At 38.0% G+C, this 11,963-nt stretch overlaps 1 protein-coding gene across 1 annotated transcript; it reads left to right on the forward strand.

The window, feature by feature from the left end:
* The first annotated feature begins 6,563 nt into the window (after positions 1–6,563).
* LOC120424242 (uncharacterized) lies at positions 6,564–7,784 on the forward strand. The gene is made up of 2 exons (XM_039588305.1): positions 6,564–7,415; positions 7,473–7,784. Exons 1-2 carry the CDS (start codon positions 6,564–6,566, stop codon positions 7,782–7,784), a joined length of 1,164 nt encoding a protein of 387 aa, XP_039444239.1.
* Positions 7,785–11,963: the final 4,179 nt, after the last annotated feature.

Genomic DNA, 11,963 nt, shown 5'->3' on the forward strand with positions numbered 1-11,963 from the left:
CCATGTACGGGTAAAGTGGGAGCATTTTAAGAAACATGGCGGTAATGGCCAGAATCTGACCCAGTGCCGGCGTTGCCAGGCATTCGGTCACGGTACTGATCATTGCGCCATGGTTCCAAAATGCATGATTTGCGGGGATTCTTCTCACGACAAGGACAATTGTCCCGTGAAAGAAGTCACCCAATTTAAATGTGCAAATTGTGGTGGAAATCACAAATCAAATTTCTGGGATTGCCCCATCAGAAAAAAGGTTTTGGATTCTCGTGCCAAGCATCAGCCGAAATCCAAACCGAAATTTTCTCAAAGTCAGGTTGTACCTGCATCCTTAAATCAAACGTTCGTGCTGTCTCACTCGAACAATGCTAGAAATACCCCTACCGTGGAAAAGTTAGGTAACAACAATGGCATTTCTTATGCTAACGTCGTTTCGGGTTCGGGTTCATCCACGAATTTTAAATCCTCTACCAATTTTCAAATTGGGCAGGTACCTCAAATTTCATTTGAAAATTTTTCTGCTGGCAACGCTTTGGGATCTTCTGATCTCGGCGATGTTACGTTTGAAAAAATGACTTTTTTGCAAAACTCACTGTTTGGTTTGATTCAAACAATGAGTAATGCTACATCCATGATGGAAGCAATCCAGATTGGATTAAAATTTGCGAATGATGTTGTTCTTACCCTGAAGTTTAATCATGGATCTAAGTAATTCCATCAATATTATGAATTTTAATGCTCGCTCTTTAAAAGCGAAAGAAAATGAATTTTTCAACTTTTTACGAGTGCATAACGTGCATGTTGCTGTTATAACCGAAACATTTTTAAAAACTGGCACTTATTTGAAAAGTGATCCAGATTATAAAGTTATAACTAATAACCGAATGAATCGAAATGGCGGTGGAGTTGCAATAGTTATCCACCGTAGTATGACTTATAGCACGTTACGTGACTTTAAGTTAAAAGTTATTGAAAGTTTGGGCATTGAACTTGAAACTTCTTTTGGGAAAATTATGATTGCAGCTGCATATTTGCCTTTCCAATGCACTGGGGAAAATAAAAATTATTTCAAAGGGGATTTGAATAAACTTACTCGGCATAGATCTCGATTTTTGATCATCGGTGATTTTAATGCCAAACACCAATCTTGGAATAATTCTAAAGTAAATTCCAACGGTAAAATTCTGTTCAGAGATTGCACTTCTGGTCTCTATTCGGTTTTATACCCGAATGGGCCAACTTGCTTTTCTTCTGTTAGAAATCCATCAACAATTGATTTGGTTTTGACAAATCAAAGTCAGTATTGTGGTCCTTTAGTGACTCATGCTGATTTTGATTCTGATCATCTTCCAGTAACTTTTTCACTTTCTCATGAAGCAGTTACCAGACCCAATAGTTCTGTGTTTAATTACCACAAAGCTAATTGGGACAGGTATCAGCATCATATTGAGAATAATTTAAATCATGATTTTGTTTTAGAAACCAAAGCTGATATTGATTCAGCCTTGGAATCTTTAACTAATGCAATTTTGGATGCTAGGAATATTGCTATTCCAAAAGTCCAAGTCAAATTTGATTCTCCCATTATTGATGACGATCTTCAGCTTCTGATTCGTCTGAAAAATGTTCGCCGAAGACAGTATCAACGTTCTCGTGATCCTGCACTGAAGCGAATTCAAAAAGATTTGCAAAAGGTTATTGACCACAGATTCACTCTCCTGCGAAATGAAAAGTTCGCAAGAGATGTCGAACAAATTAAACCTTATTCCAAACCTTTTTGGAAACTTTCAAAGGTTCTTAAGAAACCTCAAAAACCCATCCCTTCTTTAAAAGATGGTGATAATATTCTATTAACTAATGGGGAAAAAGCTCAAAAACTTGCTCAGCAGTTTGAGAGTGCTCATAATTTCAACTTGAATGTTTTGAGTCCTATTGAAAATCAAATTTCAGTAGAATTTCAGAATATTGTTGAACAAGAATTTTCATCAGATGAAGTTTTTGATACGGATCTGAATGAAATAAAATTTATTATCAAAAAATTAAAAAATATGAAAGCCCCTGGCGAGGATGGCATTTTTTACATTTTAATTAAAAAATTACCAGAAGCAACTTTAAGTAGCTTGGTCAAAATTTTCAACAAATGTTTTGATTTGGCATATTTTCCCAGTAGTTGGAAAAATGCCAAAGTAATTCCGATTTTGAAACCGGATAAAAATCCTGCTGAAGCCTCAAGCTATCGGCCCATTAGTTTGCTTTCATCTATTAGTAAATTATTCGAAAGAATAATTCTTAATAGAATGATGACGCACATTAATGAAAATTCAATTTTCGCTGATGAGCAGTTTGGATTTCGCCTTGGGCATTCAACTACTCATCAGTTGTTGAGAGTTTCAAATTTAATTCGAAGCAACAAATCTGAGGGCTATTCTACTGGCGCTGCTCTTCTAGACATAGAAAAAGCATTTGACAGTGTTTGGCATAAAGGTTTGATTGCGAAATTGAAAAGGTTTAATTTTCCGATTTATATCGTGAAAATTATTCAAAATTATTTGACGGATCGTACTCTGCAGGTATGTTATCAGAATAGCAAATCTGATCAACTACCTGTACGTGCTGGCGTCCCTCAAGGAAGCATTTTGGGTCCAATTTTATACAATATTTTTACTTCTGACTTGCCTGATTTGCCCCCAGGATGTCAGAAATCACTTTTTGCTGATGACACAAGCATCTCCGCCAAAGGCAGAAGCCTTCGTGTCATCACAAGAAGATTACAAAAAAGCTTGGATATTTTCAATTCTTATTTGAAAGAATGGAAAATTACTCCAAATGCTGCAAAAACTCAACTTATTATTTTCCCTCACAAACCAAGGGCTGATTTTCTCAAACCAAAAAGTCATCACATTATAAAGATGAATGAGGTAAATTTAAAGTGGGAGGATCAAGTGAAATATCTTGGACTTGGTTTTGACAAAAACCTTACTTACAAGGATCACATTGAAAGTATCCAGGTTAAATGTAACAAATATATTAAATGTTTGTATCCACTTATAAACAGGAATTCTAGACTTTGTCTCAATAATAAACTGTTAATTTATAAACAAATTTTCAGACCTGCCATGCTTTATGCTATGCCGATCTGGACAAGCTGTTGCTTAACCAGGAAGAAAAAACTTCAGAGGATTCAGAACAAAATTCTGAAAATGATTCTGAAACTTCCTCCCTGGTTCAGCACCAGTGAACTTCATCAATTAGCCGAAGTTGACACTTTGGATGTTATGTCCAATAAGATAATTGATGCATTTCGACAAAAATCATTGCAGTCTTCAGCTGCATTGATCCGCTCTTTATATAGTTTATAAGTTAGTTTTAAGGTATCCCTTTTCCCTTTTGTACATGTAGGACCTCCTACATTTGAAATCAATGAATAGCGAAAGCTACAATATTTCATGAATAAATGAAAGTTGCTAGTATTTAAAATTGAGGTGAAAAGTCATCGTTTGTGATTGGACACTCAATAATATTTTAACTGAATGAATGTACATGGAAAAGAAATTTGAATAAATATAAACTTAAAAAAAAAAAAAAAGATTTGCGGTTCCTCAGCTGGAAGCCAAAGTCAGTCGTCGAGTCCGGTTGTCTCACAGACCCAGACAGAACGACGCGCCCGTGAACTTCTTCTCCGCCTTCTTTGACTTTTTTTTTGTTGCCGAGGAGATTCCAATAAAATAAGGCAACGAGGAAAAGGACAACCCTCGATGGAAGGACCTCGAGTCCTCTAGTGGCAGCCAGTTTGGCTTTTCACTTTTATTCTGTGCTTCGGCAGAGAATCGACACAGAGAACAGAGAGGCTGAAATTTAGCAGAAAGAATTTGATAAAGCATTCTCATCCTGTTTGTTACTGCTTGTCGTCTGTTCTGGGTAAGGACAGCATCCTTATAAAGCACAGTGGTGCAATTTGGGGTAAAATTGTTTGAAATTAAAATGCAGTCAAGGTACAAATTTCACAACTCGACGTTTTAAAGTTAATATCAGTAAACGTTTCAGTTTCGTCAAGGTATGATAGTTTTGATCTCTCTGAACTTGCTCAAATCGACAAAATTGAATTTTAGTGAATTTTCTGTGTAAGTGATGATATGTGATATGATATGATTCTTTTCTAAGAAGCCAGGTACCTCCATGGTTTCCTTCTGAGAAAGAGAAAATCAATGGAGGCGCTTGGTTTTTTAGAATGATTTCATAGCATTTATACCGTGATTTATACTCGTAATTTACAACTTTATTCTTTCGCAGGAAATTCATTCGCGTGTTCAGAGAGAATGAAATTTTGTGTGAAATGTCAAATTTCAAATAAAAAAAACTGAAGAATTTAGAAAAAAAAATCTCGTGTTATCTTATCTAACCTCTAGTATTCATTTCTGGTAAATTCAACGATGTTGAATATGTTTTGAGCCGTTTGGAGTTGATTTCCAATATTTTTTTGTTTGGCTAAAAAAATACAAAAATGTATTTTTTTTTCAATTTTTTGAATGTTTTTTTGTTTACTTTCCCTCCACACTGTGCCGCCTCGAAAGCGACACAATCCAACAAGGATCGGATTCCTACAGGACAAAATACCTGGAATACGAAGCGCATCTAAGAGTAGCACCGTAAAGGAGCAAGGATAAATTTATAACATTTATTATTTATTATACATTGCACTTTTGAGCATCCCGTCGACATCGTCACATTCGTCCTTTTTGCGCGCTCCTTTTCCAGGGACAAACACCACCCCTGTGTGACCAATTAATTTCCACGATTTGCCTAACCCGGTTTGTAGTGCTGATGTATAGTTATGCAACCTCAACAGGACTCCACAATTGGATTGAGATTGAAACTGTGTGGATCGAGCGACGTCGAGAGGGCCCGGAAAATTGGATTTGTTCCGGATGGTTGACTCGAGGCCGCAGGACTTCTCTCCATTAAGCCCATTTTTTCGTCGGGGTCGTGGTGGTGGTCTGACGGTGGTTTATTTAAAGTGCATCGGATTACACTCGGAAAGTGGAGTGCGTTGGTCACGGTTATCCCAGGATGAGTCCGAACCGTTCATTGAGGAACTTTAATTGAGAAATGTGCCCTGCGTGACGAAAGAGTGACGATTTAATTGTGCCACCTACGAGGTGAGAAGTTTCATTGAGCTTCTGAAGAAGTGTGATCAACGATGACTTGCAGTTTATTTTTGAGGAAAAATATTCAATTACATCTTGTAGAACTAGAATAAGCAGGGATAATACCCTGAATTTTCAACTTCATCAGAACATACATTGAAGGTGCCATAATCCAGTTAATCCCACGTCATTGACATTCAAGTCCGAACACCTTTCGACACGAGTTGTGGTCAACAATGCACTTCGCCCAGAAACCAAGCCAGTGGCATGCGACGACCCAAAAGGCCAAAAAACAAACTATTTATGGTAATCCCCGGCCCGTGTGATCTTAATTAGGTCCAGCGAAGTCGACCCACAAAGTGTACATCAAAATTGACTTCACCTCGATGTCGCCCACCTTCTACCCTTGAATACCTTGAATGGGCAGCAACACCCATCACAGAGCTGAATGGAGTCCAGGTCTAGTAGGCCCTGAAGCCGAGAGGCAGAGAGGTGCTGCTGATCCTAATCAGATAATCCTATTCATAAATAAACAGTTTATGGGCTCAATTTAGCGTCCTTTCAGCCGTTCGGCCAGTAAGAGAACTGCCGCCTAGGAGCAGAGAAAAGAGTCAAGGTGTGAATGAGGAGCAAACATCAATCGGGTCCGATCTGAAAGAGTAGCATTCAGCAGGGAAATCAGATTAGAAGCCTGAAAATTGCAAACAAAACTAACCGAAAACTGGTTTTGCATTGCAAGGATTTCTTGCTGAAAACAAAACAAAAAAGAGAAAGAAGTCGAAAACAATTACTGCAAAAACACGAAACCAAATAAATGCCAAAACAGAACGTTAGTTTCGGTCCTTCGCATCTCTATAGCTTTGAACGTTTTGGAAATGGAAATGGATACTGATGAAAACTTTCAGCAAACATGTGTGCAAAAAGCATTGTTGCTTTGGCAGCCGGTTAATTTCGGAGCAGCTGAACTAGGTCAATTGAAAAGTTGTGGCAAAAAGTATGCTAATATTTGCTACAATTTGTCCGCATGGTTGACATCGGGTTAGAAGTTGAGAGTTAAGTTATATTTCTTTGTAACAAGTAATTTGCAACACTTGATCAGTTGCCGTTTTTTTAAATATAAATTCGCTTAATATTTAAAACAAAATTGCTGAATAATTAATAACAATTTAAAGAAATAGAATCGATTTCAACAGAAAAGGAACCCACATTATTTTTTCAGTGAGTAAGAAACATGAATATTAGCGGCTGACGTTAGTACTATTGATCTGCCACAACAAAGCCCCGTTACTCAACTTATGTTTGAAATTTTAATTAAGCAGTGTGCAATTAAACTGCTAAACTACAATGTCATGCTTTGTCACCGATTCCACAAATCTCGGACTTAGTTCTTGGCAGCAGCTTCGGCAGTTAACACGTTTCTTCGTCATGGATCCTATACAAGAATTTGAGCAAATTTGCGGTTGGCAATGCCGGGTTCTGAAGCAGTTTGGTATCTGTGCGTACGAACAGAGTTTCAAACCCTCGGCGAGAAGCGTACTACTCTTGTTACTGATCAGCTGCTACTTCTTCATAGCGTTCTACGATTTGCACCACTTTTTAGGAGATTTGTTTAGTTTTGCGTTTGCCCTCGTGACGTTGGCCTACGGGTTAATCGGGATTAGCCGGGTAGGTCACCTGTTGGCCAATCCGGCCCGATTCAGTGAGCTGATGCACGAAGCTAAGAAAACCTACGAACGATCAGCGCTTAATCAACGTGAAGCTAAGATCCTGAAGCGTTACACCAGTTGGCTCAAACATTGTGTCATCTTCTACAGCATGGCATTTGTTGCCGCCACTGTCGCTACGGGTCTCTTGCCTACGGTCATATACCTCTGGACAGGCCAACGGAACCTACCCTTGGGCATTGAGTTGCCCTTTTTAGATCCGGATTCGTTAAAAGGTTATCTGCTAAACTACTTGTATCAGATTAGTTGCATGTTGTGGACTCCACCCGCATTGATTGCCGTGCAGAACATGTGTTTTATTTTGGTTTTTAACGTCTTTATTCAGTACGATATTCTGCTGCTCGGGCTAGAGGATTTAAACCTGTTGATTAAGGAAAACACTGATGGCAAACTAGACTCGGACGTTCACCAGAAATTGTTGCAAGTACTACAATACCATCAGCGCTTGACTAGCTTCAGTGGGGCAATAGAAAGGAGTTTTTCGGTGCAATTTTTCGTAGAAATCTCCTCTAATGCTTTACAAGTTATTGTAACATTATTTGTGGCGAACACTGTGAGTGATAAACATTTTCAAATTAACTATTTAAGTTGAAATTTGATTAATTTTCAGGCAAATTGGATGCCGGGATATTTAATCATTTTCCTCGCGACCTTTCAATCCCTCATGCTGTGCTTTCTCGGAGCGCTGAACGAGCTCAAGAGTGACCAATTAGTGGCCAAGATCTACGACGTAGCCTGGTCCGAAATGCGCCTTCCGGAGCAAAAATCCATACACATTCTGCTGACCAAATCACAGCAAGCCTCCTTGCTGTCGTGTGGCGGACTGTTGCCGATGAATATGAACCTGTTTTTGAAGGTGGGTTTCTTTTCTGGGGCGATTAAGGTGAGCGTGCCTACTCGAGTTGAGACTTATCCCAAGTAACATTTTTAAACCAACTATTACGCAGTTCCCACTAACTTGGACTTCGCACTAATTTAATGCTATCGATCGCACTATTGCAACTTCTTGAGTTTTTTTTGAAAAGGACCAATAAACCAAATTTTCAGTTTTTGCTTTTTGGGTGTTTTTTAATACCCCTGACTCAAGGCGGTTTCAAAAACACCCAAAAACCAAAAAGGGACCATCAATAAACCACGTGGACACTTTAGGGGGGGGGGGTATGGCGATTGTCCACGCTCCATACAAACAAGTTTTTTTGTATGGACAATTGTCCACGGGTTGAGATTTCCAATAAAGTGTCCACGTGGTTTGTGGATGGTCCCAAACTGGAAATTTGGTTTATTGGACCATTTAAAAAAACACTCCAGACTCCAGACTTCAAACTGGCTCGCGAAAATAAAAATTGCCTTGAAAATGATCAAAGCGAGCCGAGGTTACTCGCTTTTTTCAGCAATTTTAAAGTGGAGCAATTCCAGCTCATATCTGGAATTTTTCTGGTACTTTTGTACCCGACTCTCTCCGATTTCATTGAAACTTTGTAGACATGTTATACTAGGCCTATATAAGCCATTTTTGTTTATATGGAGCCAATAGTACTCGAAAATAACATTTGAGAAGGGCGTAAGGTATTTATTTTTTTTGTATTTTGCAATTTAAAAATTACTGTATCTCGAAACCGTTGCATCGTATCAAAAAGTGGTCGAAGAAAAACATGTAGGAAATTGGACGAGCTTTCTGAAAAAATACACTGAAACAAAAATACACGCCACAATTTTTTTTCGCTCAAATTTTTTGAGGAAATAGCCTATAATGTTACAAAAAGACTCACGAAAAATGCAGGATGGTATGTCTCTCCTAGAAAAACTACAAAAATCATTTACTACAACTGTTTTTTTTTTTTTTGAAAAATGGTCTAAACGTCATTTTTTTAGAATCGATTATTCAGAATCGATAGTGGGAATCGATTCCCCATACAATTTTACATAAAAGTCTCCATGTTGACCTTTGTCCTAAGTCCAACCCTTGGGAAGATACAGCGGTTTTAAAAATAAAATTGTTGGAAATCAGGTTTTTTGGTGGTTTTTGGCAATTTCTGTCTCGTAAATATTTTTACCGGAAAGCTCGTCCCATTTCCCATAAGTTTGCCTTTGACAGTTTTTCAATTTGACTCGTCTTATTATTTACTTAAGCTTATTTACTATCCAGGTTTCTACCACACTGAAAAAAATATTCTATTTACAGTTATGACCAATTTAGTTAAACTTATATCTGTAAGCCCTGTGATCTGTGATTAGTTTTTGAATTGAAATGCTGTCAAAGACAAACCTATGAGAAATTTCAACATTTTTATTTTTAAAACCGCTGTATCTTCCCAAGGATTGGACTTAGGACAATGGTCAATATGAGGTTTTTTATGTAAAATTGTCTGGGGAATCGAATCCCATTATCGATTCTGAATAATTTTGACGTTTAGACCACTTTTCCAAAAAACAGTTATAGCAAATGATTTTTTTTTTAGGAATGACATACCATCCTGCATTTTTCGTGAGTCTTTTTGTAACATTTTAGGCTATTTCCTCAAAAATTCTGAGCGAAAAAAAATCGTGACATCACCATCAAATTAAACTTTTAAACTAAAATACTGAAAAATCTCATAGAAGTGGCGTGTATTTTTGTTTCAGTGTATCTTTTTCAGAAAGCTCGTCCAATTTCCTACAAGTTTTTTTTTTGACCACTTTTTGATACGATGCAACGGCTTCGAGATACAGTAATTTTGAAATTGCAAAATACAAAAATATTTAAATATTTCACGCCCTTCTCAAATGTTATTTACGAGTATTATTGGCTCCATATACACAATAATGGCTTATATAGGCCTAGGATAACATGTCTACAAAGTTTCATTGAAATCGGAGAGGGTCGGGTACAAAAGTACCAGAAAAATTCCTGATTTGAGCTGGAATTGCTCAGTGTGAAAGTTCAGTTTGGTGGAACCCACTCACTTAAAACCATAAGCTTCTAAAAGAGCATTTAACGCAGCAAAATAGTAATGCTTAAATATGGCGCTAAACGTGTGGTTTGATTGAATATGATTGACCGCCATCTCCCCCACATTTATCGATAAAATTTCAACTGCAGCTGAATTTGAGTCACCAATTGCGAGGAATAAGTTTTGAAATTATTTTAATTTCTTTCAATATCCATAATATCATCGTCGCAATGTTTAACAACCATCTCCATTATTTCATTTAGCAAGACGAAGACTTATTTTTTGCCAGAATAAAGTCTATTTGTCATAAGACGCATGAAGGTGTATGAAATGTCATTTCTCCCGAACTCCCAACAAGGTTTTAACAAAGGATTTATCATGGTTTTAAGGAGGTTGTTTGGATTCAGTTGTAAAGCCCTGAACTCCTATGTGGGTTTTATAAATAGGCCGTAACAACCTTTTGCGGGGGTCCTTTTGGGTTTTAAGTGGGGTTTATCGAGGTTCTGGGGAGTTTGTTACGACTATGTGGTTTAAATGTTGGTTTTGGCTGATAGGTTTTATAGCGGTTGTAACAGCTTTGATATAGCCTAAATTAATGTTACTTGGGATGGTATATCTACAATCACCTATTTTAGAAAATCAGGCTCAACATTTTTCTGGGGGTTCCTTGGCCAAAATAATTAGACCCGTTATTTTTTGTCATTTGGGTGACCTACGTTGTGTTAAGGTGGTTCAAAAAATTGACATTGGGTACCAAAATTCAATTTTTATTGCAGGTTTACAAGACAATTTATTCAGTTTTCATGATGCTAATGAATATTTAAGCTTAACTGGAAAGATAACGGAATATATTAAAACAGCAAAGGATTTTGCAATCGAATTCAAATCAAAATGAAACAGTGATTGAATTTGTTGACACCGTTTAGTTACTAAGCACTGCAGCACAACACTGTTTAATACCAACCCACCAAAATACCACGTGGTTCACTTGGAATGGCACACGCCACGGAAGGAACCCCCAACGCGACACCGCCACCGCTCTACAAATTACCCAATTGAATTAAAAGAACGCACTCAACCACCATGGATATAAATATAAAAGACCCCAGTAAGACAGACAGCTGACCGAAAACCCCTTAATAAAATGCTCGAAAGCCATTCAACGCGCGGCGATGTGTGCCTCTTCTCGAACCCAGCCCCGATCCTCCGCGACGAACCCCTCTCCAAAGGGCCATGTTCAACGATGATGATGGCCGGAATTGTCATAAATCCAAGCGCGCGCGTTGAAAGATCCCGGGCCGATGATAAATGATTAGTTTTATTCGATTTGTGGTCCCCTCTCGAAATCGAACCATCCCGACCACTTTGGCCACGCACGTAACTAAACAAACACCCGGCCGGCAGCCGCAACCGCAAAACCCAAACTCTGGCGGGGTCCCTCCTCGGTCATACAAAAGTGTGAAGGTATCGCCGCGCGTAACTCGAATTAGGATTATTTATGGATTTCGATTTCGGCCGTCACCAGTGTCCCGGGTGTTACTGCTTTTGTTCCGGGAGTCGGGAGTCCTACTTCGAAGTGCCCGCCAATGCCGCGCGCCCGGGACCGACCCAATAAAAGCCCTAAAACAGGACACCACAATAGAGAGTGGCGACATTTCTAGGAAAACGCGCGCCCTAAGCCTATGGTGCTTGATCGAAGCAGGCCGCTGCATTTTGTAAGAAAGAAACCTTTCCGAAGACTTGTGAGTAGGTCTCTGGAAAATCATAAATCTTATTGCGTTTGTTTTATTCTAAACTAAAACGGTCCTACGACATATTTGGAATAGGCTCATTCTTGCAACACTTTTGTTATAATTTACCTACTATTTTCAGAGATTTAGGCCATTTTTTGAAATTTCATTGATGGTAGTTGTTCTTTTTAAATAAAATATTGCATTTCTAGTCTATTTAATCAAATGCAGCAAATCACTGCTTTAAGTAAGGTATTATACTGCCATCCACAATTTCGAAACATCTGAATTTAAATGATAATTTCACAAATCAATGATAAGACAATTCAAAAAACCATAATTAAGCATGAGTTTGATTAGATTCAGCCATTAATATCATTATTTTGTTGGAGTAAAAATGTTCGGAATTTCTGAATGCAGTATAATAATGAGTATAATAAA

The sequence above is a fragment of the Culex pipiens genome, chromosome 1 (assembly GCF_016801865.2).
Source record: "Culex pipiens pallens isolate TS chromosome 1, TS_CPP_V2, whole genome shotgun sequence".
In the NCBI taxonomy this organism is placed as follows: Eukaryota; Metazoa; Arthropoda; class Insecta; order Diptera; family Culicidae; genus Culex; species Culex pipiens.